Source organism: Microchirus variegatus, assembly GCF_963457635.1.
Source record: "Microchirus variegatus genome assembly, chromosome: 8".
NCBI lineage: Eukaryota > Metazoa > Chordata > Actinopteri > Pleuronectiformes > Soleidae > Microchirus > Microchirus variegatus.
Window position 1 is genome coordinate 28,206,177 of NC_139809.1, and position 26,358 is coordinate 28,232,534.

A 26,358-nucleotide genomic window follows, 5' to 3' on the forward strand; every position below is an offset into this window, starting at 1 on the left:
TATTTAAATATTTAATGATTATTATGTTAATCATAAATTGTAATTATAACGATAAGTTAGCTTTATTTGTAAACCACCTATCCAAAGATATGGTTAATATTCAATGGAATTGTTTATTAATCATCATAAAAGTACATGTAGTAAAGTAAATGTCATTATTTTCTTTGGCAATGAAAATCCCTGAGTTCTGTGACAGCAAAATGTTCTATTTTACACATTTTACATTTTTGATTATTCGTACATCAGTGAATGGAAAATCAACATTTGATTTGATTTAAGGGAAATCAGGCAAAAACAACATGATTCCTGTAACAACACATATAAACTAACAGCCACAGTCATTTAAATAAACCATTACATTGATCATTTTAACGTTAATTACGTCATTATACTTTTCAGTTTACTGTATTTGCTTATGTTGGTTTTGCCATTTATTTACAAATTCATGGTTTAAAGCTGAAGCAAATGTGCCATCGGTATTCACCATGGTATTCACACTACTGCGCAAGCTCTATGGGGCCCACAACCCGGAAATAAACCAGGAAGTCAGAAACTTTTTTTTGGCATATGTGCTGGGTGAGCAGGTCATCGGAATGAACAGAGCCGAAGGGGCGGTGCTCTATCTAGTTCTTATAATACATCCATGGCTCACACCTTTTGGAGAGTGAACTGGGTTTTGTGTACGGAAGTGGTCAGCAGGTTGTAAGGTCAGAGAGCAAAGGCTATCCCTCTTTCGATTCAGAATACACACAGCCATCTTGGATGTAAAGAAAGAAAAGGGAATTTGATGCGGTGAGTGTATTTAACTTTTATTTTTAGTCGTGTTAAATGGGCTCGAAACAATTTTAAGTCTTACGCATGAGATCTTTAACTCACCGCTTCCCTTGGTTTCGATACGGGGCTGGTTGTTAGCCATTAGCTCCGGCAGAGTGCTACTACTGCTACAACTGCTACAACTGCTACGGCTGCTGCTCCTCCTGCTGCATACGGAGCGTAAACTAAGCCGAGAAAACGGACACCTGACTGTGGATATATGAAGGCAGACTGGGCCCGTGGTCGTGCCTGTTACTGACAGCTGCTTTGTAGCCCACTCGGGCTATTTTAGAGCTCAAATATTACAGTATGTTGTTCTTATTCGGGAAGTCTTACCCGTCTAGCTAGCTAAGCTAACACTGTGATTACAGGCACTCTGCTAATGGTAGCTAGGTTTAGCTAACTAGCCTGTTAGCTCCTCTTCCCAACACTGTCAAATTAGAAAAGTGTTCTCTAGTGAACGGATTAAATCGCACACGAGAGTAAGTAATTAACCGATTAGCGCTGCTGTCATTTGTATTACTAGTTGCACTTAAAACAATTAAGTAATAGTTGATTTTGTTGTTGAAGTTCAGAATGATCTTCTAGTTGAAGACACACACCTCTCTCTACACTTTACTTTAACACTATTGTGATAGCAAACATGCCAGTGAAAACAAAGACATGACAATAATACGTGTTATGTTATTCACAGTAGGGCTGCAACAACAAATTGATTATTATTTGATCACTCAATAATTTGTTGATCCTCAACATTTGAGGAGGTTTTCATTTTGAGATTTGGGAAAAACTGATTAACAATTGTCCATCTGAATTAAAGATGCACTTGAAGAAAATGCTGTACTGTGTATAGAGGTGAACTAAACACTGGGTTGATAGATAGATAATGAGGTGCATACACAAATCTAATCCGAATATATGGATGGAAGGCAACTCAGTGAAATGTTTTGAAGGTGGTTTCACGTATGAGGCTATAAAACACTGAAGTTATTGACCTAATTCCTGACTTATTTCTCCACACATCTCTGTTCTCTCTCTTCAGGTGACAAAAGGCATGTTTGGTGCTAGAAAGAAATTTGTTGAGTTCGAGGTAGTCGATAATGACTTCACAGATGAAGGCATGTACTATAATCAGCCGTCGATGTTCCCACATCGGTCGGACAAAGATGTGAGTCTCCATATCTACACATTTTGTCATTTCTATACACCAGAGGAGCAGTTTTCTCATTATCGCCATCTGTCCTTTTCTTTTTTTTCTTCAGATGCTCTCGTCTCCCTCACCATCATCGTCAGGTCAGCTGTCGCAGTTTGGTGCGAGTTTGTATGGTCCACAGAGTGAGTGTGTATTTTTCATGTTGCGGATCGTGGCAGTTTTTGAATGTAGTGTGTAATGTAATACATATCCAAGAGGAAATTTAATAGTAGACCGAAGAACATCTTTTGTTTGGCTGACGGCATACGCTCATACTCCTGTTCCTCTGCTGTGTCTGTGTGCAGGTACACTGGGCTTTTCCGTCAGGGGCATGGGAAACAGTACGCCTCAGTTAAACCGAAATCTAACACAAGGCACACAGCTACCAAGTCATATCACTCCCACGACAGGAGTCCCCACCATGTCCCTTCACACCCCTCCTTCACCAAGCAGGTATGGCAGTGCTATTTTGTTTGCACGTCTGACAAAGCCGAAACTAATCTGGTTTAACAAAGAGAGTAACAGGGCTACGCTATATGACACTCCACCTATATACAGTACCAGTCAAATGTTTGGACACACCTTCTCCGTCAATGTTTTTATTATTACTCTCTACATTGTAGATTAATACTAAATACATCAGAACTGTGTAAGAACGCATGGAATTATGTAGTAACCAACTCTTTTAACTACTCTTTTAATCCATACTATGGCAAGAATCAGTCAACTGAGTAAAGAAACAACAGGCCATCAACTTAAAGATTTGAAGGTCAGTCAATCCGCAAAATTTTAAGGACTTTGAATGCATCCTCAATTGCAGTTGTGAAATAACATCAAACACTAAGATGAAACTGGATTTTATTAGGATTATCCCTGGAAAGGAAGGCAAAGAGTTACCTCTGCTGCAGAGGATAAGTTCATTAGAGTTACCAGCCTCACCCTCGGGTTAGAGCCCACATAAATGCTTCACAGAGTTCAAGTAGCATCTCAACATCAGCTGTTCAGAGGAGACTGCATGGATCAGGTGTTCATGGTTACATTTCTGCAAAGAACCCACTACTGAGGAACAAGAGAACTGACTGGGCCAAAAATCAGGACATTAGACCTGTGGAAATCTCTACTTTGGTCTGATGTAAAGTAGAGATTTTTTACATCAGACCAGTTGAGATTTTTGGTGTTTTCTTTGTGAGATGCAGAAAAGGTGAGCCTACGGTTTCTCCTGGGGCCTCATGTATAAGCCGTGCTTACGCACAAATGACAGCATACGCTTGTTTTCGCGCACACGACGGCATGCATAAAAATGGGCTTCGCGAGAACTTGGGGACTGCAGCGCAAACTCTTTTGCGGAGCGCGCCATAAACTCTTGTCAGGTGGAGGCGTTGCAATATTGAGCTCTGAAACTTATCACAGTGTTTCAAAATAATATTATTAATGTGTCTACAGTGACAAACATGAATTATTTTGTGACAAATAACACTCACACACCACATACGTTTGAACATGGATAACATCAGAGAGGACATTGAAGATGAAACTGATCCCGTGCACAAATACAGAGCGAGACTCACTTTTCTCCAAGTCTTACTTTGAGCAAATGACTGAAATTCATTTTCCACACGTGAATCTTTTCTTTTTCATTGTTCTAAAATGTTTTGAATGCTCCAAAATAAAGTTACGGACTAATTTGTTGTCAGAAAATGGGACTTAAATGTTGAGTAGAACATTTCCAAAAAAAACAACAACCACGATAATATAATTTTTCAGATTTATACAATCATAAATTGATGTGTTGATCACACACTTTCCTTCTTTTTCTTTTCTTTTCCTCCTTTTCTCCCGCATTTGCCCGTTGTTCTTCAGGACTCGGTGTACGCACGGTTTTATAAATCTGAGAATTTCTTTGCGTACATTTTGCGAGTATGAAAGCTGCTTACTGTTTTAAACATGAGGTCCCAGTTGTGGTTCTGCACATGAAGCATGGAGGAGGTGGTGTGATGGGTGGGGATGCTTTGCTAGTGACACTATTGGTGATTTGTTCCATATACAAGGCACACTGAACCAGCATGGCCACCACAACATCCCACCTGGTTTGGGCTTAGTGGGACCATCATTTGTTTTTGAACAAAGCAAAGACTCCGAACACACCTCCAGGCTATGTAGACGCTATTTGACCAAGAAGGAGAGAGTGGTGGTGTGCTGCGTCACCCGACCTGAACCCACTTGAGAGTGTTTGGGATAAGCTGGACCGCAGAGTGAGGGGCAAAATGGCTAACGAGTGCTTCAACACCTCAGGGAGCTCCATCAAGACTATTGAAAAAGTGACTACCTAATGATCTGACGAAGGGAGTGCCAAGAGTGTGCAGGAAGAACTTTGAAGAATCACTTTTTTATTTACCACATAGATCTATCTAGAAGTGTTCCTTCATAGTTTAAATTAGGGATGGGACTTTTTTGTCGACAAATCGACCAACAAAGGACACGACAAGTTTAGGACGGGGTGGGTGAGCGACATAAGACAAGAGCTACACAAATGAAGACGGCATCTCACCCAGTCAGGATCACTGTACTTCACTCTGTGGACACCTAACGAGCGCAGGTTCAAAAACCTGAGCCGTCTGGCTTTTTTTCCTTTTTTTTTTGCCCCTTATTTCTATTATCGCTGTTCTGATGGTCAGTAATGGACATTACAGCCATGTTTTTGAGCCTAAAATGAAGTAGTACACTATAGAATAATTTCCACCCCCACATTACTGCTGTTGCTGCTGCTGTAAAAAAAAAAAAAGTTGACAAAAAATTCGACACATGGACCTCGACAATCGACTCTAAAAATTTGTGAAATTCCCATCCCTAGTTTAAAGGTCTGAAATATTAATCTCACAAAACCCTTTGAATGGGAAGGTGTGTCCAAACATTCAACTGATACTGTTTACATGTTTTGATTTCCCAAATCACTCTTTATAGCTTTAGTTTTTCATTATTTGAATTACACATTGTGTTTTCCCACATATGGCCCAGATGCAGGGAGGGGATGTGACACAGTGTGATGTAATATTGAACATGAAAAAGCCTAAATAAATGAAGGCACTGGCACCCGGTAGAGGAGCTACAGCGTCTGCCGTGTGGACGTGCTTTGCATATGGAAAGTTTAACTTGCACCAGCCTCCATACCAGTCTATTAACCCATTTAACAGTTTCCCAAGAGTCAGTATGGAGAGTCTACATGTGAGAGTACAGTGTAGTTCGAGTGATTTAAAAGCATTTTTAAAGCAAATGAGTAAATCAGACCTGATCATTTGTGAACAGGGGGACATTGCCGATCAACTCGAGGAACATGCTGAACCACTCTCAGGTAGGTCAAGGCATTGGGATGAGCAGCAGGACCAATAGTATGGGCAGCTCGGGGCTGGGCAGCCCCAACCGCAGCTCTCCCAGTATCATCTGTATGCCCAAACAGCAGCCAGCACGACAACCCTTCACCATAAACAGGTACATGGATCTAATGCTTTTGTTCTGTGCCTTTAGGAGCGTTACTGATTCGACACTTGCCTCACCGTTTCTGTTTTTGTTTTGTTTTTCTCACTGCAGCATGTCAGGATTTGGTATGAACCGCAATCAGGCTTTTGGAATGAACAACTCGCTATCAAGCAACATCTTCAATGGCACAGGTTAGATTGTTAAATGATGTCGGCAGAGTTGATCTAGTTCTCTTTGTTTTGGGAGGGTTGATGCAAACATTGAAAACATAAGCAGCAATCGGATTTGAAATTGTCAAAAAATATTCTCTGCACTTTGTGTGACCAAAATCATTTTCTGAGCTCTTAAACGTTAGTACAGATTATTACACAGATGGAATAAGACACTGCGTATTATCTTAACCTTCCCCTTGCTGCAGATGGGAGTGAAAACGTAACGGGACTAGATCTGTCAGACTTTCCTGCGTTAGCAGACAGGAGTCGAAGAGAAGGGACTGGAAACCCAACACCGGTGCTCAACCCACTGGCTGGAAGGGCTCCTTATGGTGAGCCATTAGGCTGAATAAAGTGTCTTAATTAGTAGGTTTCCCTTTGCATGGGAAGGGCTCTCAGGTTTTTTTGGGTTCACAATCCAAATCAAAGCTGCGTTTCGGTGCTCACCTGTGTTTTTTTTTTTTTTTAGAAAGAACCGCTATATTGATATAATTTCTACTACTTTGTGTTCTCCATCATCCAGTTGGCATGGTGACAAAGCCATCGACTGAACAGACACAGGATTTCTCAATCCATAATGAGGACTTCCCCGCACTGCCTGGCCCGAACTATAAGGACCCTTCGTTGAACAATGACGACAGCAAAACAGTGAGTGTGAGCGACTTGGTGACTTTTCCCTCGCAGTCTGTTCGGTACTGTACTGTACTGTTATATGGTAATGTTTTAATCTTGTTTAGAACTTGAACTCTACGAGCAAGAGCACATCCAATGCAGACGGGCCCAAGTTTCCCGGCGACAAGACGGCCTCAGCACAGAACAACAACCTGAAGAAAGGGATCCAGGTGTTGCCCGATGGTGAGACCTCTCAGCCAATCGAATCTCTCCAATTCCTCTGAGACATCCCTTCTTAATCGCACAGCTTGGGTGAGGCAGTTGAGCTCTCTACCCTGCATTTGAGGTTAGATGATTATTGGATAGGCTTCATTGGGGAAACCAAAAGGATATGTTTACTATCATCATGTCTCCATTAGCTTGTCTGTAATGTAACCTGTAAAAAGAAATAATCGGTGTGGTCTCTGTTGCGTGCACTAAGTGTGGTTTATAAATATGGAGGTAATGTATTGACAATATTGACTGTAGATCAGAGCACAGTAGCGAACTCTGTGCTGATCTCCGAGTGTATCCTGCCGCTGTAGGTCGGGTGACGAACATTCCCTCAGGAATGGTGACGGACCAATTTGGCATGATTGGCCTGCTGACGTTTATTCGGGCGGCAGAGACTGATCCTGGAATGGTCCATCTGGCGCTCGGGAGTGACCTCACAACACTGGGACTCAACCTAAACTCACCAGAGTAAGACGCCACCTTTCCCCCATTTTCAGTCACCGACTCCTCAACGTTAAACGTGTAGCGTGCGCAAAAATGGATGTCGTCTTCTGGCTTTAAAAGTGGGGCCACTAGTGTTACTAGTGGATAATTGTTATTGTGCAAATTCATGTAAATGCAGACCAATGTTAAGTGTCAATAACTTACTGGAGCTCTCTTCTCTGACAGAAACTTGTACCCTAAGTTTGCCTCTCCTTGGGCCTCATCACCGTGTCGACCACAGGACATTGGTAAGACATCTTTTTTTTAATTGGAAGAGTTTGCACGATTTAGGCCAGACTCAAAAACAGTTTCATAAAGAGAGACAGGTGTGTGTCACAATTAGTTGGAGGTTAAAACTGAGACTACGTGTGTTGTGGACATGCTCACCTATATCTTATATAGCCTTTTGCTCTTTTCAGACTTCCACGTTCCCTCCGAGTACTTAACCAATATCCACATAAGGGACAAGGTAATTCTGAGCACCAGTGCAGTCTTCAGTTTGTCCACTAGAGTATTGCAGTCGACCTGATCCTGTCCTCATTCTTTGCTGCCTTGCTTCTAGTTGGCTGCAATCAAACTGGCTCGGTATGGTGAAGACCTGTTGTTCTACCTGTACTACATGAATGGTGGAGACTTGCTACAGCTATTGGCAGCTGTTGAGCTGTGAGTACTTGACTTGAATTTCACGTTGATGGCTGCAGGACTCTTCTAGGTTATACTAGAACATGTTTGCAGGCATTTAATGTTGGCGAATTAAAACAAAATCAGTTTGTATGTTTGTGAGCAGCAGGCTGTCTGCAGCTTTTCCAGAGTGAAACTTTATGATTGAGTAAAATGATCGTCACAGGTCGATCACTGGTTCTACTCCCATTTTTCTAATTCTTCTCTTCTGTCTTTTAGCTTTAACCGTGACTGGAGGTACCATAAAGAAGAGCGGGTTTGGATAACAAGGGCGCCTGGCATGGAGCCTACACTGAAGACCAACACATATGAGAGGGGCACCTACTACTTTTTTGATTGTCTTAACTGGAGGAAAGTAGCCAAGGTGAGAGTTTGTCACCCTTCTTTCCACTTTCTGCCGTCGTTTTATTCTGAGGATAGGAGCGTTTCAAAATCCTGTTAAAATCATCTCTGCATCTCTAAGGAATTTCATCTGGAGTATGACAAGCTGGAAGAGAGGCCTCATGTGCCAACAACGTTCAACTACAACCCAGCCCAGCAGGCCTTCTAAGGCCAGTCCTAAGGCCGCAACTGTTCCTGCACACAATGCTGTTGTCCAGGAGGAGGCGCTGTGGTTTACACAGCTTGGTTTTTATTCCTCAAGGATTTGGCTATTTGACTGCGGGAGTCATCGCCACCATCAAAACTGCCCTGCCTTTCCAAAAATTACATGCTGCCCAACACACCAACACAGTTTTTATTCTTTATGTTCCTCCTGTTGTTTTTTTTGTCTTGTTTTGAGCAGGGTCTGTGTTACGTTTACGTCTCTGAATCTGAAGCCTGTTTTCCCCCAGAATGGAGGACTGACCTTGTGGCACAGGACAGTGACAAAACAAGGTTTACGCCTCATATTTCCAGCAAGTGTTACAAACAGGAAAAAAGTGGGGGAAGCAAAGTTAACCGTCAGACGCAAAGTGAAAGGGTGAAAGAATCGCAATGTTTATTGTTGCACTATATTTAGTAATAAAAGAACACAAAATTTGTTTGTGCTTTTTTTATGTGAACACTCCCTGATCATCTTTTTTCCCCTTCTCTATTTTTGTTGGGGAGGGGGGGGTTCATTCAACTTTCCACATGCGTCACTTTTAATCTCAACTTTTTTTCTTCTTCCTTTGAACCTCTGTACTTGTAACTCCAAGCAATTTTCTGTCTCATACTTTGCCTCTCCGAGTTCCGCGTCACCTGACGATGGACACAAATCTGGACGACGCTCACGTGGACAAAAAACTTGCGGAGGCTCCAACGGCTACACAACGTTGCTCCAGAGCAAACGAAACACTTTCCAGTCTTTGTTACAATTTTGTAATAAATGTGTAGATTTTTTTTGTTTCTTTGCATCACACAAATTAGTATATGTATGTATGAATTTGTATATATGATTGCTATATATATATATACATATATATGTGTATGTATATATGACATCTATTTTGAGAGAAATTTGCCCTGCCTCGTTTTTATGAGGCGAGTATAGATGCAATATGTGGACGCAACAGGACATTTCTGGATCTGCTGGACAGGGTGTCTCATGGCACTGTGGGCACTTAACAAAATGATTTTAAAAAATGAAAAAAAATCATGTTACTCAAAGGAAAGGCCTGATTCTCACCACACAAAAAGTCAACACAGATCATTCCTGCATTTCAAGTCCAAAGCAAAAGAAGGAATGTGATTCAATTAAAGCTGTTTGAACAGCAGCGTTTCATAGCAAAAGGAAAAAAAGACAATTTGAGGAGAAAAAAAAAATTCAGACCAATCTTGTATTTTCTGAAGTGAAAAGCTTCTTTGTATTAAAGCAGAAAAGGCTTTCCTGAACCACTGTGTGTGTGTGTTTTTTAAAATAATCATTTATCTGAAAAAGTTAAACATCTTGTGAACAAATTTACTGACAAAAAGCCTGTACATGGTCACTAAAGAGACACATTTATTTTAACATTGTAGTTTTAATGTTCAATAAACATTAAGCTTGTAATCTGTACTTATAGTTTGCAACTACAGTACATACTCCTCATTGAGCGATCTGATGAAAGTGCAAATGTATTAAAAGATTAAGACTTTTGAAGCAAATTAAATCATGGAATGTAACTTTGACCAAACCGCAGCCTGATTATCACGTACACAAAATATGAAAATATCAATGTGCTGCAGAGACATCATCAAACCCCAGGCAGACTTCCATGTGTGGGGCTTCAAAGTTAATTAGGCAGACAAAACATCTACAGTTGAAAAAAGTGCATATACACACCTTTTAGTTAGTAATGTAATAGTCCAGGGTTTCTCACTCTTAGTCCTGCAGGACAGTGGCTCGCCAGGACCAGGAGTGAGAAACCCTGTAATAGACAGACATGGCACTTTCTCACATTCTCAGAATTCATGTGCTGTAGCACAGCATGGTGCCAACAAAAACCACAAACAATCACCGTTCATTACAATGAGATTCAGCACATAAACAAAGCTGCAGTCATAAAACGGCACTGAAATCACTGAACTCTGCTGAGGATTCCACTGTAGAAAAATAATCACGTCCATCCAGGCTGAATGTTTGACTATCAAAAGGCGGCCAGGTCATGAGAAAAGATCCACTTGAATTTTATGCTGAAAACGTTCATTTTCTGTGTCGTTTTTCTCCAGTTTCAAGGCTCTTATCCCTGATTCACACACATATTTCAGTGTTGTTTACAACTTGAGATGTTCTTTCCACACTTTCTTCTGGCCATGTATGTGCTCAGGTCATTTTTTTTTACAGTTGTCTCAGTGTTGTGATCCATCATGAGAATGCCGTCTGCTGGCTTTACTTTGAGACCGAGTCAGATGGGATGGCGCCGTCTGAAGTTCCTCCTGCTTTAACAGCTTCCTCTGTGGAGAAAATAAAGATACTATGACAAAGAGAGATGAAGGCAGAGACTTCATTGATTAATCACACTGTCTTTTTACTAATTTATTTCTCATGAAATGGGTTTGCCAGTGCCTGTGCATAATTAAAGACTTCATTAATCATCACAACGCCATCAAACCTTTATCCTTCTTCTCCTGAATCTCCTCTGCTGCAGTCTTGTCCGCTCTGAAGAAAATTCTGGCACTACTTAAGGAGAAGTGGAGCAGCTCAAACTCCTGCAACGAGAGAAAAACATGGGTTCGGCAAAGAAGAACGTCTACGTCCAGATCAACACTGCGGTTTCTTCATGTCCCTGATAGAATATACTGTAGCTCCACATCTAACAGGACAGACTTCTGGACACAAATGCCACTTTTTCAATTCCCGCGACGACTTGACTCGGCACGTTTCTTTAGCTTTTCCATTAGCAATAGTAGATGGTAATTTTTTAGTATCTGCTCTAGCGAGGTTCCAAGAGAAGACTGGAAGGAGTTATGAGAGCAACGTCCAACACAAGAATCAAACCCAACAATGCTGAACTGTACATCAGTTAAAAACCCTGAATACTTGGTATTTAGCAAAGAAATGTCTAAAATCTCTTCATTTAGCACAGTGTTTCTTAAAGCGGAACTCGACCGGAAGTTCCAATTAACGCTGTTTTTTAGTGTGTATCTGCGTCATTACCTTGTTTATGAAGCCCTGAAGGTTCAAAACAAACAGTTCAGCCATTGCTGAGAACGCTGTGTTTTATTGTAATCTCGGGGCTCAACGAGATCTCTGAAAATCCCGTAATAGTTACGTAAACAGCGGTTCTCCTGAACAGCAGATCCTCCTTCTCCGGGCACTAGTCCGGGCACATCTGGTTGCGTACATTGAACCACAGAAGAAGAATAACATCCGTTGTGGAGGTGTTTCACGAGCGACAGTGTCTTCTGACTCTGGGTCTGACTCCGGGTCAAAGTCATAAAAAGGGACTGCGGTGGGCGTCATGAAGAAGCTATTATTAAACATTGTTAAAACAATGTTTTGATAATGAGTAGCAGTGCATCAACCGTTCCAGAGGGGGGAGCTACACTTCTGAGAGCTGGTGTGCTGAATAGTAATGGCCAATCACAAGAATCTTGTCTTCTGGTGGTGAAAGTTCACTCTGAAACATCGCGGGTGATGAACAGCGTCAGAAAAGAGGATTTCAATCGGCTCGTTTACAGCAACTAGGAGGTTTTTGCCCATAAAAACAAGTTAATATGTGTAAGTAGACCTCCATAACTAACATATGTGCAACAGGACCACTCTATGTGACCTTTAATGAGGACCGGAATTGAGAAACACTGATTTAACATAGGAGTCTGGTGTATTTAGTGACAGCACTGCTGAAAGCCGGCAATTGTGAGCCCCATCACAACCCCTGCAACTGTTTTTCAGTTCAGTGTTCACTGTGTCAGTCGGCGTCTGTGCTCCAGTCATGCAAATATTTTGAATTAACTGGTTTCAATGATTCAGTAACACTGAAAACAACTGCTTTACAAGTCACTAGTATGCATGTGTGACCTATAAACGAAGTCAACCAAACCGTGTTTTCCCCAGAGTTCAAATGAAAATCAACAGAGACCAAGAAAAAGACTTTAGAGAGTTTAAGACTTTACCTGAAGGTAGACGTCCAGTCTCTTTTGGGTCAAGTTCATGGTTTGAAGCAATTTCTCATCCTGACTGGCAGACTGGACGTTCTGCTCCTTCAACACAGCGTTCATTTCTTTCTTGTACTTGTCTCTGACGGCCTGGAACCAGTGCAGCGAGTCAAACTCCAGATACTGATCCAGCAGCTTCAGGATGTACGCCACACCTGAGAGAGGAGACAGAAAAGATTAAAGGTCCAGTGTGTAATAGAATATCTAGAAAGGGTTTTTTTGGGGGGGGGGCAGGAAATGAATGTACTACACATGGATTTAAAATAAAAACTGGTTTGGTTTGTGTAGCTTTACAATAAAAGTCTTCTATGTACTTAAGGAAAGGGCCTTGCTTTGCTGCTGTCGAACAAAAAAAACTAATTAAACATCCCTTTCTGGTCTGCAAAGACCACGGTAGTTCTCTAATGGGCTTGAACAAGGAGGGGTGAGCAGAAGAGTCCTGTGTTTGTGACAGTATGCAGTCTCGCCACTAGATGGCACTAATTCTTCAACAGTCAATAGCCAAGAGAGAAGCAAATCAACACAAAGCTGTAAGGATGTTTTTTTTGTTAAGTTAACTGCTTTAAGATGCATCACTTTTGCCCACGTACCCATAGCAAAACCATCATCTGTGAAAGCAGCTCCACTTTTGTTTTTCTTGTTGAGTTTCTCTTTGCAGCTGATGGAGTGCTCCACAAAATTCACCGTCTACAAGAGAGATTTGTTATGCATCCATTAAGCAAACGTCATGTCCATAGCAAAAATCACAAAGCGCTTTAACAATAATAGTGCAGAGTAGAGCTGAAACAATTAATCAATTACTAAATTAATCATCAACTATTTTGACGATCGATTTGAAGCTTTTTTCATTATTAAAACAAGACTTCTAATTTAATAAGCTAAAATGATGAGAAATCTTGTTTGTAACGTGAACATTTTCTTCTTTTAAAGTTTTTATTTTCTAAAAGTAAAAACTTTTAGAGCACTTCAAAGGTTAACAAGAGTTTTTTTATCAATTATTTTCTAGTTCAAAATAATCATAGTAGAGGTTCTGAGCATCTTCGTCATAACCTTCGCCCAAACTAGTTGTTTGTTTTAAAAATGAGTAACAATTTGACTGGTAGCCAGTGTAGAGTAGGTAACAGTGTGGTTATGTATTATACCTATTATCAAAAGTGCCTCAAACAGAAGAACAGTGGAAAGAGCAAACCTGAGACTTGCAAACTGACCAGTGGGGGAACAATCATGTAGAAGTTCCTCAGGTGCATATTTTTGACACTGCGAAACTCAGGCGCAAACACTGCAACCAGCATCTTGAAGTACTCGGTGCCCTCGGCAGAGTTGCTGGTCAGATCTCCCAACACTGAGTCTAGGACACTTGGAATAACAGTGGTAATGATGAAGGGTTAATTTCTTATGGTTTCTAGCTATGGTGCCACATTTATCTGTATTAAACTAAAAAGAGAGAATATATTATCATTTACTCTTATGTGTGACAATAATTACAATAATCTAATCTGAGAAAAAGTGATTAATATAGTAATAGTAGATAGTAAACATAAAAGTATGTGATTCTCAAATTTCACTCACCTTGCAGCCCTTTGAGTTTCCTCTGAAAGTCCCTCCTCCTTCACCAGCTCCTCAAAGTTGACAATATCCTCCAGGTCAGGGACAAACCTTGAGATGTAAACACTTTTGTTTTAGATGTGTCATAAAAATACTTGAATAAAGAGCAAATTCCTCTGAATCTGAAGCCACTGTCCTCCATGTTTTAGGTGTTTGCCTGCTCAAACACACCTGATTCAAATGGTCAGCTCGTCAGTAAGCTCTGCTGAAGCCTGATAACGACCCATTTATTTTAATCAGCAGGGAAACACCTAAAACATGTAGGACAGTCGCTCCCCTGGACTAGGAGTGAGAAACCCTGCTCTGAATGGTGGATATTAATTTTATGAAATTAACCTCAATATTGCATCAAGTTCAAGTATTTCTGAAGCTTTCTCAATACTTTTTCAGTCCTTCGCATTCAATCCGGAGAAGCACATACAGTGTCTTTACCTGATAGCACTGCTGCAGCAGTGGAGGCCTCCAGAGCGGATCATACGCACGTAGCCCATGGCATTACCTGAAAGGAAACGGCGTAAGAAGAGTGTTGGCTTTGCAAAGAGATATCGACAAAAGTTGTACATATCTCAGCAGAATTTCCTCACCTATCTGGCTGATGAGCTGTCTGAACTGGTCCAGGTAGCTCTGTCCATCGGGGGTGATGCCCAGCTTCCTTATGCCACGGTTGAACTTCTCTGCTCTATCAAATGGATACTACAACAAAACACCAAGAACATAAACAACTTCAGCTGAACAAACAGGAGAGAGGGAGCGGAGTTATCGCACCTGGTGATAAGACTAACACAGGGTTTCTCACTCCTGATCCTGGGGAGCCACTTTGTCTGCATGTTTTAGGTGTTTTTCCCTGCTCAAACACACCTGATTCAAATAAATGGGTCGTTATCAGACTTCAGTTTCTTACTGACAAGATGACCATTAGAATCAGGTGTGTTTGAGCAGGGAAACATCTAAAACAGGACAGTGAGGAGTGAGAAACCCTGATCTAACAGGACAGGAAATCTAGTAAAACTTCTTTAAGAGAGTAGATTTACAAAAAGTCAGTTAATATGATAATGGATTGTGGATGGCACTCAAGTCAATCTATGCATTAAAATACTTCCTGTGACTGGATCCGCACTATTGTCATTATAGATGGAAGTCAGTTTGGTTTGCAAGGAGAAAAACATTGCATTGTTGTGTCTGTGTGAACTGCAGGTAGAGTGAGACAAAATAAGAGTCTGAAGGAGGTGAGTCGATCAGTGCACTACTCATGCCGCTGTTGTGATGGACATTTTGTATTTGTGAAGAGGGATGCAAGTCTTACTCAGGAATGTTCAAATGTAATTGTTTAACATGACCGACTTGTGACCTGAGACCATTTATATTGTTTTACGGCAGTTTCACACAAATGGTGGTGTAATTAGCAGACTGATAACGCACCCAAATGGACCATGTGTGTTGTCAAACCCCCTCAACATTTGGTGTTTGTAAACAGTTCTGTTAAACTAATAAACTAGCCTACGCTGTCGGGGGCCGACAGCAAGGGGTATATCCGCGAACTTGTCCAATCCTCAACTTCCCAATATACCCAAAGTACACGCACTCGCACCTGCCACTAACTGTTTTAATTAATTATTAATAAATTCAACAAAATAACTGTTAAATATTATGATATAATGCTGACTACACTTTATACATGTTCAAAGTATCCATATAAACTCTATTTGAACACAGAATACCTGAACTCATAAATTTCTCTCTAGTTTTTAATAAATCTAGTTAACCTATTATACCTTGTTAAATATTATGAATATTAAGTGTCCAAATGTCATGAAAAAGCATACACTATGTTTATTAAATTTCATGAAAAAGCATACACTATGTTCAAACTTTCCATTCAATGCATTAATAAAGAAATGGAGGCTTAACTATTTTTTATATAATTAATACATCTATATTATAATGTAATAAATATTATGAATAAGTGCTAAATAAACCCATGATATCCTCAATGTGTCCAAATGAGCTCAATAATAAAGAAAAAATGCCTTAACTATTTTTTCTGTGTTCACTAATAAGTTAACCAGTTCACTTATCATGTAACTATTACCAATCATAGCCAAAGTAATAATGATTGTACTTGTAGATAGTTGTTACATGAATCATTGTACAAAATTTGAAGGCAATATCTCCATCAGTCTGGAAGATAAAGGCAAAAATGTGTTTTTAGCATAATAAATTAATTCATTTGCTAATTAATAATAAAGCTACAAAGATAGGGATAATTCTCAGGTGGTATGTGATGCCCATGCAAAATTTGAAGCCTTGCCAATGGTGTTTCATTGGTAATAAAAACTATCTTGTTTTATTGGCATGACTGTAACTGAAATTGAGTCTTTCCTCACCTTCTGGTCAGACTGGTCCTTTGTTTCTCTGAAGAAGCGGATGTCTTTGATGAGTCTGGACTTGATGTGTTCATCGTACATAAACTGGCTGAAGATGTAAAACTTCTTGCGCAGGAACTGGTAGGTGAAGTTCACCTGATGAATGCAAAGAGGAGACGTGCAACAGACAACACAATGAAATCTCAAGTGAAGAAAAACCATCACTCCACTCGCTCGCCTGTGATCTTACCGTGGTGTTCATGATGCCTGTGCCGTGGGTCCGGATGGAGTTGGCGATGTGACGGATGTTGATGGTGTTCAAGTGCTTGTTGTTACTGGCCTTTTCTATGAAGATCTATTGAAAAACAACGAGATTTCAGTTATACTGTTCACAGACATCTGCTCAGTTAGAAACACAGATGGTGAACACGGGGACGTCTTACCTGGTTGTTGAGGTTGTAGAGGTAGCGCGAGACAAAAACATGAATGTTCCTCATTATTTCTAGAACATCCAAACCCTGATGGGAACACAGAGGATTATCACCCAGTTATTACCCTTCACTTGTTGAACTAAAGCTCCAATATCCATTAACCAAAGCAACACAAACCTGCTCCAGTGTCTGGCTGGGAAGATGTGCCTCTGTCATCGTTAGGCCATATCGCTGTGTGGCGAGGTTTCTCATCTCGCTGTAGGTGGCCCAGTCATGCAGAGCAACCGTGGTCAGGTTGTAGAATGTTTTGTCCAGGTAGTGGGTTACGTAGGCTGCAAGGACATTAAGTATACTGTTTACCATTTTACTTTGTTCTTGTATACACACATTTAATGCCTATATGAATAAGAGTTCTTATTGTACACCACAACACCTTTGATATGAATGAAGCGGTTGAAGAATCTGATTGGTTTGAGGGAGAAGAAGTGGGCCAGATCCTTCATGCCAACTTTAAAAGGGTTCCTGTCGTCCAGTTTGAGGTGTGTGTGAACAGAGAGGCGCAGGTCCTTCTCGATCTCTTTACACAGCTTGTCCAGCAGGTGCTGCATGAGAACATTAACCAAAACTTAGAATCAACACATTGTCAGTATGATTCTTCACTCAACAATCATGTTGCAGGAAACATCATCACAACTGTGTTTAAAAATGACCAGATTGTTTCTGCAGAACATTATGATGCACAGTGAAATTCACATATTATGGCCCAAAACATATTTAGTTCACACTTAAGTCTGAATAAATACTTCTGATGTTTCATGCCCTTGAAAATGGGATGGTCAAAAATATGGATGATAGATTTTTTTTTTGTGGATTTATACAAAAGGAACTTCTGAATCAAACAACAGAACACTATATTACACATACTGTACATACTGCCCACTGGTCCTGATTCTGGTTAAAACATGTCACCTCATTAAACACATCCATGATCTCTTTGTCATAGCTCTCCAGTAGCTGGTCACATGACTCCATATGTTTGGCATGCAGCATGGAAGGCACACTGTCCCTCAGCGCACTGAACATGTACTGCTCCAGCCAACCAGAAATGGCACCCAGGAGGACAGGTCAGCAGGGAACCAATTCAATAAAGAACAAAAGAGAAGAGAGAAGGCGGTAACAATTAAATAAAAAGAAAAGTTAACATCGGTGTGTGGTTAGAACATCGGAAGTTTAAAAGCCTACATGTATCCTCGCAGCGTCCACAGCATTGTCGTACACGTCGTCTAGGTAGATGGGAAACACAGCTCGATGCCAGTAAAGGAAACTACAGTCACACTGAATCCTGACCCTGAGGCACAAAGGAAAACAAGTATACATGTCAAAAGACAGTTTCATCAACAGTGATGAAGAGCCATATGACAGTATAAGTTTAACCTTGACAGATAACTGTTGACTGTCACCTGCCAAAATAAGTAACTGGCATTTAACCCATTGACGCCGGGAAAGCATTGCCGCACTTCTACCATAGACGCCAAGAGAGCGGCTACGCGTTTTATTCTCTCATAGACGCCATCAAAGCGGATAAGTAAATTTTTGGGGGTATAAGGGTTCCTCGCGACATTGTTTTGAAATTACTTTGCGCGACTTTGACAGTGGAGAGATTTCTGAAGGCAGTGATTTTAAAGAGATGCGTCTTCGGTGACGTCATCGCTGATAACTTCGAACGCGCTGAACAAATCGACCGGGATTTATGGTTAAGACTGTTGTGGCAATTGTTTGTCTGAGACGTCTGATGTGGAAATAAAGTTGGATGAAAAAGCAACTGGGCTGTAGCATCGGTTTATTCTTTGCGCAAAGAGAGAGACAACAGAAGACAACCGTTCTGAGGCAAGTCTAAGATGGCTCTGAGGAAGATGAGAGAATTCTGCAGATATATTGTTGTGGCTCTATGCTGTGTGTGTGCAGCTGGTTGACCTTGGACCCCAGGCTGGTCTGTTCTGTGTAAGAGCTGTCTAGGTGTAATAAAAGGTGCCAAGAGGATTATGTGTATTAAGATTTAAGTGTTAGGGAGGTGTGCATATATGAATGGGGTACCTGTGTGAAGGAATGTGTGTGTGTGTGTGCTAAAGATAAGAATGTGTATCTGTGTGTGTTTGCTTAAGAGAAAATGTTATTTTGCCAGGACAAAGACATAATTATGTTTGAAGACGACTAGGTCGGCGATAATGACGATAAATACCACCGTAACTGACAGAGTGTTTACAACCGCACACCAGGGGTGACAGTGGATTTACCTACAGATGCCACAGCGCTGTAAGCATCATCACCGTCACATGTGAAGCAGACTGTTACAGTCATTACATGCTGTTCTTGTTCTTCACACTCCATCAGGACTAAATCAAGGCACTGACACATGTTGATATTACTTTATTTTCTTACTGTTTTTTTAATTTAAAATAGTTATTCACTTTACTTTTACATTTTTGTATCTAAAACTAAATTTCACAGGAAAGCCACAGGTGTGAGCTCCCAAATACTTTTTGAATATTCTTCCTATATCTGCTACAGAGGCTGAGAAATCAGTCATTTAGTAGACATTGAAGCTCAGGTTTTAGAGGCATTTTTTCCAGGCGCTTCAGACCATAATGGGTTAAGATGTTGCAATTTAAATGCTCTAGGTTTAAAAAGAGTTTTTTAACCTTCTGCGCAATCTCTTGTGTCCAATTACACAAGATGTTGAAAGCTGCCTCTTCCAAATCAAACAGTGGCCTATAAACTCCTCCCAGTTTTCTTCACACAGAGCATGACAGATGGAGAAACAACTGGATTGTATAATGCACTGATTACAGAAATATTGCACTTAAAAAGAACAATATTAACAAGTGAAAAGACGAATACCTCTCTCGCAGCTCACTTATCAGATCCAACTTCTTCAGGTCAAGCTGCAGCGGAAGCAGCTCCTCATCTTTGAACGTTTTCTACAAGAAGGAAGAACAATTTCACATATGAAGCTAAGATTAAGTAAAAGGAAAGAAACAGAAGAGTCACATCAAGCAACGACTTCTCCCAACATACCAGCTGAGTGCCGACGCACAGAGCCAGAGACACCACGAGGCGTCGCTCTTTAGTGCCGGGTCCACTTAGGGCATTTTCTGCCAGCACCAAAGACGACAGCACATCCAGCCGCTGCTCACTGTATTTCTTATCAGAGATCACCCTTTTCTTTAAGATGAAAAACATCAAGCATCAAAAAAAAAGAACACAAACCCGTACTCACTTATGTCACAACTCTGATATTTTTGTTTACCTTGGCTGTGCCGATAGCGTTCAGGGCCTGGGACTGCAGCTGCTGCGTGATGTGAGACACAGAGTCGGCGACGACCATGGAGCGCCTGTGAAACGTGTGCTCCACAGCCTGAGGAGGTCACATAGTCTGACCGTGTTACTTTGACAAAAACAGATAATACATTTAGTGGAAATAAAATAAGACGCAAACCTTAAGCAGTTCCACCAGTCGACACAGTGCTTTGACAGATGTCTTGGTCATGGGTCTCTGCATTGACATGTACATGTTCATGGTGGTCTTGATGATAGTGCTGATGCCGTACGCGTACAAGATGCCCTTCATGGGACAGGAAACACAATGAGGGTGTATGAGTTTTTTTTTTTTTTTAAACTGTTTACAAACAAGTTTATAATCTTTACATTTTTTTGTATTTTTTATTACAGAAAGCATCCGTTTGTGTTGCTGTCTGTATAAGTGTGACACTATTCAATAGTTAAGTAACTTAACTTAAAACAAGTCAGAGATTTCTATTTTTATGGAGACTAATCAATGAATCTATAAAGCATTGCTTAAATATGAAAGCTGTGTTATGTGCTGGCTGTTCTGCTCCGTTATGAGTGGATTATGCTGTCTTTACCTGCACAAACACATTACACCTGCTGTTAAGGTCATCAGCCAGCTTGTCACTTTTATGGTCTTTGGACAGGATGGACTCCATCTTCATCATCCAAGAGGTTACAAACACATAATAAGACTGCACATCCCTGGAGAGAAAAGACAACAGAAACAATTAGATTCTCAAATGTAAAGTTATACTTCAACCAGAAGTAATGTGACTCTGTTTTGGTCCAACTGACTTTGTCAGTGTCTGAGCTCTTTGCTGCAAGTAGGTGTCTCTCTGCGCCCTGATGGCCAGTAGACTCTTCTTATCCATCAGTTTGGCTGCAGCAGGAATCTTAGCAACGAGGAAGGTGTCAGGAAACCAGACAATATTAGCAGTCAAAGTGACAGCTGGAACCTGGAGAAAAATTCAGACACGCATGATTAAAATGCGTTTGCTGCCTTGACATCAGGATCAATGAAAGGTTGCACAACTCTGGAAGTCAAGAGCACAAAACTACCTTTTTACACACATCCAGCAGTGCTTTGTAGAACTTTTTGTCGACACTCCTGAAAATGTGAAAGTGAAGCACAAAAAGACAACACACGGCGGCATATTTATCTCTCTGGTCGATTTCTGAAGGTTCACCTGAAAACAAACAAACAAACAAACAAAAAGATTTAAATTTGCAGATACAAAAAAAAAACAAAAAAACATTTAAACCACCAAAGAAAACCAAGTTTTCATGTGAGGAGGAACTTACCAATCTTTGACTCAACATTGGTGAATATGGTGCGAATGTTAAAGGCAAACTCTTCAGCAAAGACACTGTTTTTGGCAACAGCTACTTCTCCGGGATCATCAAATCTTTGCTCCACACACGTCTGTCACACAGTTAAGCGTATAAGGTCAATGAAGGTGACATGAACGATAAATAAATGATTAATGGTTACTGAAAGATGTTTTAAATTGACACAAGCTATTGCAATACGCACATATGTAGTTGACAACATGTACATTCACAGAGTGGCAATGCTTTGCCTTGGCAGGCTGAAAGACTTCACAACTGCCTTCATCATCCTTATTTTCTCCACATTAAATAAAGGTACAAAAAAAAAAAACGAGGTTACCTGCATTATCATGCCATCCAGCAGCTGTCCCTCCAACTTCAACAGCAGCTTTTCAAATGGTTTCAATTTCTCTTCAGGAATGGAAAATTTCCCAGGGTTATGGTGCACTGATTTTAATAACCTATGAGTTAAAATGATGACAACACAGTAGATCATTACAAAATGAATCTACAAAAAGATTAATTGATGCACTGTGATGGGTGGAAAACAGCAGACTTTCTTTTCTACATTAAGAAAATTGAACTTCTACCTTTTATACATCTTCCAGTGATCTTTTAGTGTACCATGATTTTCCAAAATCTCATCGAGTGTGAGCAGTACCACCAACAATTCCCCAAGGTGTTCATACACTATCTGAAATTGGAAATCCAAACACAGGATACATAAAGATATTTAGAGACCAAAAATACACACGCATGCACACAAACACACACGCACACGCACACACTTAAAATCCTCAAATCAGCTAACCTGGAAATGAACTCCTGAAGACTCTATGATTTTCGTTGCACCCCTACGACATAAAAACAAGAATTCAGTCTTGGATTGTAACTGGACAAACACATTAAAAAAAAATACTCAAACCACAACTGCACTCTCTATGTTCACCAAAACAGCCTTTTGCTCATGGGTCTTACTTGTTGCTGTTATAAAGGGCCGCCAGCTGATGAACAATGTTGACCACCACTTCATAACATCTTGACACGAAGCAAGACAGTTCCTATCCACAGAAGATAGTGAAGCCATCAGTGTTTTCTGAATCCCAGGTAAAAACCAGGAAAAATGTGCTCGTCAGAAATGATCAACTTCTCACCTGAAGGAATGAGATGAATCTACCCATCTGAATCTGGGACTCTCCTTCAACAACACCAGTTTCTGACACTGTAACACAAAAGTAAATGCACAAATATGCATAAACCCCCCCAAAAAACCCAATTTGTTCATGTAAGGAAAACCCCAGGATAACAGGAAGCACCAATAGCTGATGGATTACCTCCTTCTCCGTAGAACAATAAGCCATTGTAGAACTTGTTTTCTGCCTACAAGTGGACATACATATTAAACATAATTTCAGCACACAATCTGGATGTGTATTTTATAACTAAAAAAAACATACATACATACATACAGAGAGATACTGCAAGAACAAATATACATGCAGAGTTTACTGATAATGTGTACCTCATACTTGAGCTTCTTTACTTCACTGCAGAGTGCAGCATAAACTGTGATGACTTTATTGAGAACCTACACACCATACATAAAAAGACTGGTGATTAAAAGGAAAAACAAAGCACTGGTAATATGAGACTTGGTGGTATCTTGACTTACCTTGTTGTCTGTTTTAATTAAATCCAGTAAAGAGGACTGTTCATATGGGAGAAGCTGAAAGACAGTTAATTGGTACGAAATAAGACTTAATTTGTGTCAATGTAAACCCAGTTGTGCAAATGGTCAGGGTGTAAAGTAGAGTCAATGGTGTTCTACCTTCAGGGCGATGGGGTCCAGAGTGAAGTCCCACACGTCTCCAATGGAGTCATCAAGAGCCTCCTCTATACCTCGCAACTGAGAGGTGTACTCCTCTAGAAACTTGCTGTAGTTCTTTAACTGGACCTCGGTGTGTATTTCTGTTCGATGAAAAGGCAGATCGAGGACAGTTCAGAGATCACATCTACTCAAGTGCTGTGCTTATGTGATCAAGGTTATTGCACTTTGCATGAGACTTGCTAATTTTCAACTTCCACAACAACAATTACAAAATGTTGTCCACATTTCAATAGTCTTTTAAAACACATTCATTGAGATGCATGTTTAATTAAAAAAATAATAATAATAATGTTTTTTAAATATATACAGTTAATATGGGATATTACATTACACGGTCCTGCATTGAACATGTTACTCAAAACCATGTACAAAAGTAAAACATTAAACATCAATTTGGGAATGTGTGCACATGATAATTATAAACCAATATAAAGGCTTTAAAATAAATAAAGCCTGGTTACCTCTTTTTTAAGTATTAACAAGTCTGTATGTTAGACAGCAGCAAAACTCAACATTTGTAAATGTATAAACATGGAACACTGTGAAGTCCATTATGATTTCATAATCTGAAAAAGGTCAAAGCATTTGGCTGAGATTTGAATACTCCACATTTTATTCTGAATCAGAATATCGATGTCCTTATTTACACAGTTAAAGCACGACAAATGCTGAGCCTTTGTGATTAAACCCTGTAGTTTGAACGATTGACACATCTGAAAGAGAAGCAAAAGTAACTTTACTGAATTATTATGATCCAGGGAAATGACGCATCATAGACACAGGAATGAATAACATAACCAACTTTAACCAAAGTGTCGACTGCTAATTAACACACTATTAAACTTCAATACATGTTCTTGTTATAAATAAAAGTAACAAACCGTCATTTAGTATTGTTTATATGCAGCAGTCACACTGACCAGCTGTTTTTTGACAGTGTGCGGCGATTGCCGCCAGCTAACGCGTCCCTGTCATACGTTACTCTCGTGTTTACACTTTACATTAGAACCAGTCTCTGAGTGCTGCCAATTCACGCTCAGTAAACACTGACGCCAGAGAATTTTAAATATGTGTATTTAGCCAGTAAATAGACGGAGCCTGGAATGGCGAAATGTCTTGCTAGCCGCGCAAGCTAGCACCGGAGTTTGCGTGTAGCTAAGTGTAGTGTGTCGCCGTGTAGTAGCTTCGCTTTCTGCGCGTCGGAAGCTGAACGCAGCACTTACTTTGAGAACCGTCGTCAAAACGGTCAAACTCCCAGTCAGGTGCGATGGTTTCTGCCGCCATGGCTGACTGCACAGGTGACAGAAGAGAGTTTCTGCTAAAAAGTGGAGCTACAGGGTCCCATGATAGGTCTCATGATTCTGTGAATGGCCGCTAGGGTTTATGGGTAATGGAGTCAGCATTCGTTAGCACTTCTATAAATTGAAAAACACTGATCATGTCAGGACCAGTAGTCTATCTATCTATCTATCTATCTATCTATCTATCTATCTATCTATCTATCTATCTATCTATCTATCTTTATAAATTATTTTATTTTATATTATTATTTATATTTCTTGCAACATGAGCAGATTTACACTACAGTTTATTTACAGACTAGAACCAGGAATTGAACCCACAACCTTAGTTGAAAGACAACTCGCCCAACCACTGAGCTACCAGGATTCAATCCCTATTTTTAGTTTTTTATTACTTCTAAAACTTAAGTACATTTTATATCAGAAAATTACTTTTGATTCTTAAGTACAGTTAATGTCATATACTAAAGGTGCCATATGTAAAAATGTGGCCAAAAACAGTTACTACATTAAAATTAAAAATACCGAGGTGTATAGGTTTCGTTTACTTCATTTCAATGAATGGAAGTCAATGCAGTGTCCTAAGTAAAATAGCTGTGCTGCACTGTTTTTCTATGTACATATGTGGTAGGTTGTGAGGACCAAATTTAATTTAAAGCTATTTTATCGGGACATTTTGGCTTTGGGAGGATCAAGACTTGATTTTAAGGTTTTGGTTATAGTTGAATTTAAGTTAAGGTTAAGTTGTGATGGTAAATGTTAGTGTTGGAATACATGTCTGTTCTATGAGTGTCGGGACTGAGAATGTTGGTGTGTGTGTGTGTGTGTGTGTGTGTGTGTGTGTGTGTGTGTGTGTGTGTGTGTGTGTGTGTGTGTGGTCAGGGTGCTGCCACAGTGAAGACTCATGCAGACCAGGGATAGTACAACAGGGGCCATGAGGACGAGTCAGGGTCAGCAGCAGCAGCAGCAGCAGCAGCAGCAGCAGAACAGAATAGAGGTGTCACATTGAGGTAAATCACTTTATTTATTCTTCTATTCTACTCATAACCATTGACTAATGTGACATTATATGGTATTATGTGCTTTTAGATTAGAAAAAAAACAATTGTAGAAAGCCCTTCATTATACAATATGAAAATGTCGCCTGCTTTTTCTATTTCAAATTTCAAATTTCAAATTTGGCAGTCAGACACAACATTAGCCACTCAGCCTTGAATTAATTAATTAATTTGTTTTTTTGCTCACACAGTGTGATGTTTAGGATTGTGCTACCATATGTGAATATGTTTATTTCCAACAAAGTTGGACTTTAAAAATCAGGATTGTTTTGGAACCATTCCTGACGCATTTGTTGACAGCGGTTTAGCAGATTCTGTTTTTAACTGGCTGGGCACTTTCTGCACAATACCTCTCTTTAAGTTGGGAACCAGCTTTTCCGTAGTACCTGATCACCCGTTAGGAATTCCAAATGAAGTGCATTGTCTTGGTCAGACAACACGGCCTCTATTGCCGATAATGCCGGTCATTTCTACCATCATCAGCTGACTGAAACAGCTTCATGCAGCAACAGCTTCCCTTTCTGCATGCCAAAGTAGCTCACTTGAATTTCCACAGAGGTGAAGAATGCTGAGACGCTGCATTATATTGCAGATAACTTACTAGATAGTCTTACTGCTGAATTAAAGTGGTGGTGGAATACAAGGGATTATTTCTGTTATGTGTTGTTTTGGTTACAGGAGCTGTCAAGTTCATTT

General features: G+C 40.2%; 2 protein-coding genes across 4 annotated transcripts; one reads left to right on the forward strand and one right to left on the reverse strand.

Annotated features, from left to right (window-relative positions):
* The first annotated feature begins 669 nt into the window (after positions 1-669).
* On the forward strand, positions 670-9,461 carry cnot2 (CCR4-NOT transcription complex, subunit 2). Of its 3 annotated transcripts, XM_083893508.1 has the most exons (15): positions 670-792; positions 1,856-1,981; positions 2,076-2,148; positions 2,311-2,458; positions 5,309-5,491; positions 5,591-5,670; positions 5,898-6,023; positions 6,215-6,339; positions 6,429-6,546; positions 6,888-7,044; positions 7,246-7,307; positions 7,479-7,528; positions 7,622-7,722; positions 7,960-8,104; positions 8,204-9,461. In XM_083893508.1, exons 2-15 carry the CDS (start codon positions 1,868-1,870, stop codon positions 8,288-8,290), a joined length of 1,569 nt encoding a protein of 522 aa, XP_083749634.1. In that variant the 5' UTR covers positions 670-792; positions 1,856-1,867; the 3' UTR covers positions 8,291-9,461. The 3 variants fall into 3 exon arrangements, with proteins under 3 accessions (XP_083749634.1, XP_083749632.1, XP_083749633.1); XM_083893506.1 differs by having other exon boundaries at positions 5,309-5,670; XM_083893507.1 differs by having other exon boundaries at positions 2,076-2,106; positions 5,309-5,670.
* A 264-nt stretch (positions 9,462-9,725) lies between these two features.
* Positions 9,726-24,641, reverse strand: washc4 (WASH complex subunit 4). Its single transcript, XM_083893502.1, has 33 exons — positions 24,527-24,641; positions 23,244-23,383; positions 23,088-23,141; positions 22,938-23,003; positions 22,750-22,795; positions 22,570-22,637; positions 22,394-22,476; positions 22,227-22,269; positions 22,006-22,109; positions 21,756-21,876; positions 21,389-21,509; positions 21,146-21,273; positions 20,882-21,042; positions 20,662-20,788; positions 20,235-20,360; positions 20,046-20,153; positions 19,814-19,960; positions 19,637-19,716; positions 17,981-18,086; positions 17,708-17,824; positions 17,172-17,340; positions 16,916-17,070; positions 16,751-16,825; positions 16,558-16,662; positions 16,329-16,463; positions 14,529-14,637; positions 14,377-14,443; positions 13,909-13,995; positions 13,548-13,695; positions 12,930-13,026; positions 12,298-12,494; positions 10,794-10,890; positions 9,726-10,635 (listed from the first exon to the last, which is right to left on the reverse strand). Exons 1-33 carry the CDS (start codon positions 24,585-24,587, stop codon positions 10,571-10,573), a joined length of 3,513 nt encoding a protein of 1,170 aa, XP_083749628.1. The 5' UTR covers positions 24,588-24,641; the 3' UTR covers positions 9,726-10,570.
* Positions 24,642-26,358: the final 1,717 nt, after the last annotated feature.

What these genes read in the sequence shown, in the direction of transcription:
- cnot2 (XM_083893506.1), top strand. Translation starts at nt 1,868, where the DNA reads ATGTTTGGTGCTAGAAAGAAATTTGTTGAGTTCGAGGTAGTCGATAAT. An exon ending in GGCTGGAAGGGCTCCTTATG is followed by an intron (nt 6,024 to 6,214) that starts GTGAGCCATTAG and finishes TCCATCATCCAG; the next exon opens with TTGGCATGGTGACAAAGCCA. An exon ending in GTGTCGACCACAGGACATTG is followed by an intron (nt 7,308 to 7,478) that starts GTAAGACATCTT and finishes TGCTCTTTTCAG; the next exon opens with ACTTCCACGTTCCCTCCGAG.
- washc4 (XM_083893502.1), bottom strand. Translation starts at nt 24,587, where the DNA reads ATGGCGGCAGAAACCATCGCACCTGACTGGGAGTTTGACCGTTTTGAC. An exon ending in CCGCTTCATTCATATCAAAG is followed by an intron (nt 17,071 to 17,171) that starts GTGTTGTGGTGT and finishes ATGTCCTTGCAG; the next exon opens with CCTACGTAACCCACTACCTG. An exon ending in TCAGGAGAAGAAGGATAAAG is followed by an intron (nt 10,636 to 10,793) that starts GTTTGATGGCGT and finishes TTTTCTCCACAG; the next exon opens with AGGAAGCTGTTAAAGCAGGA.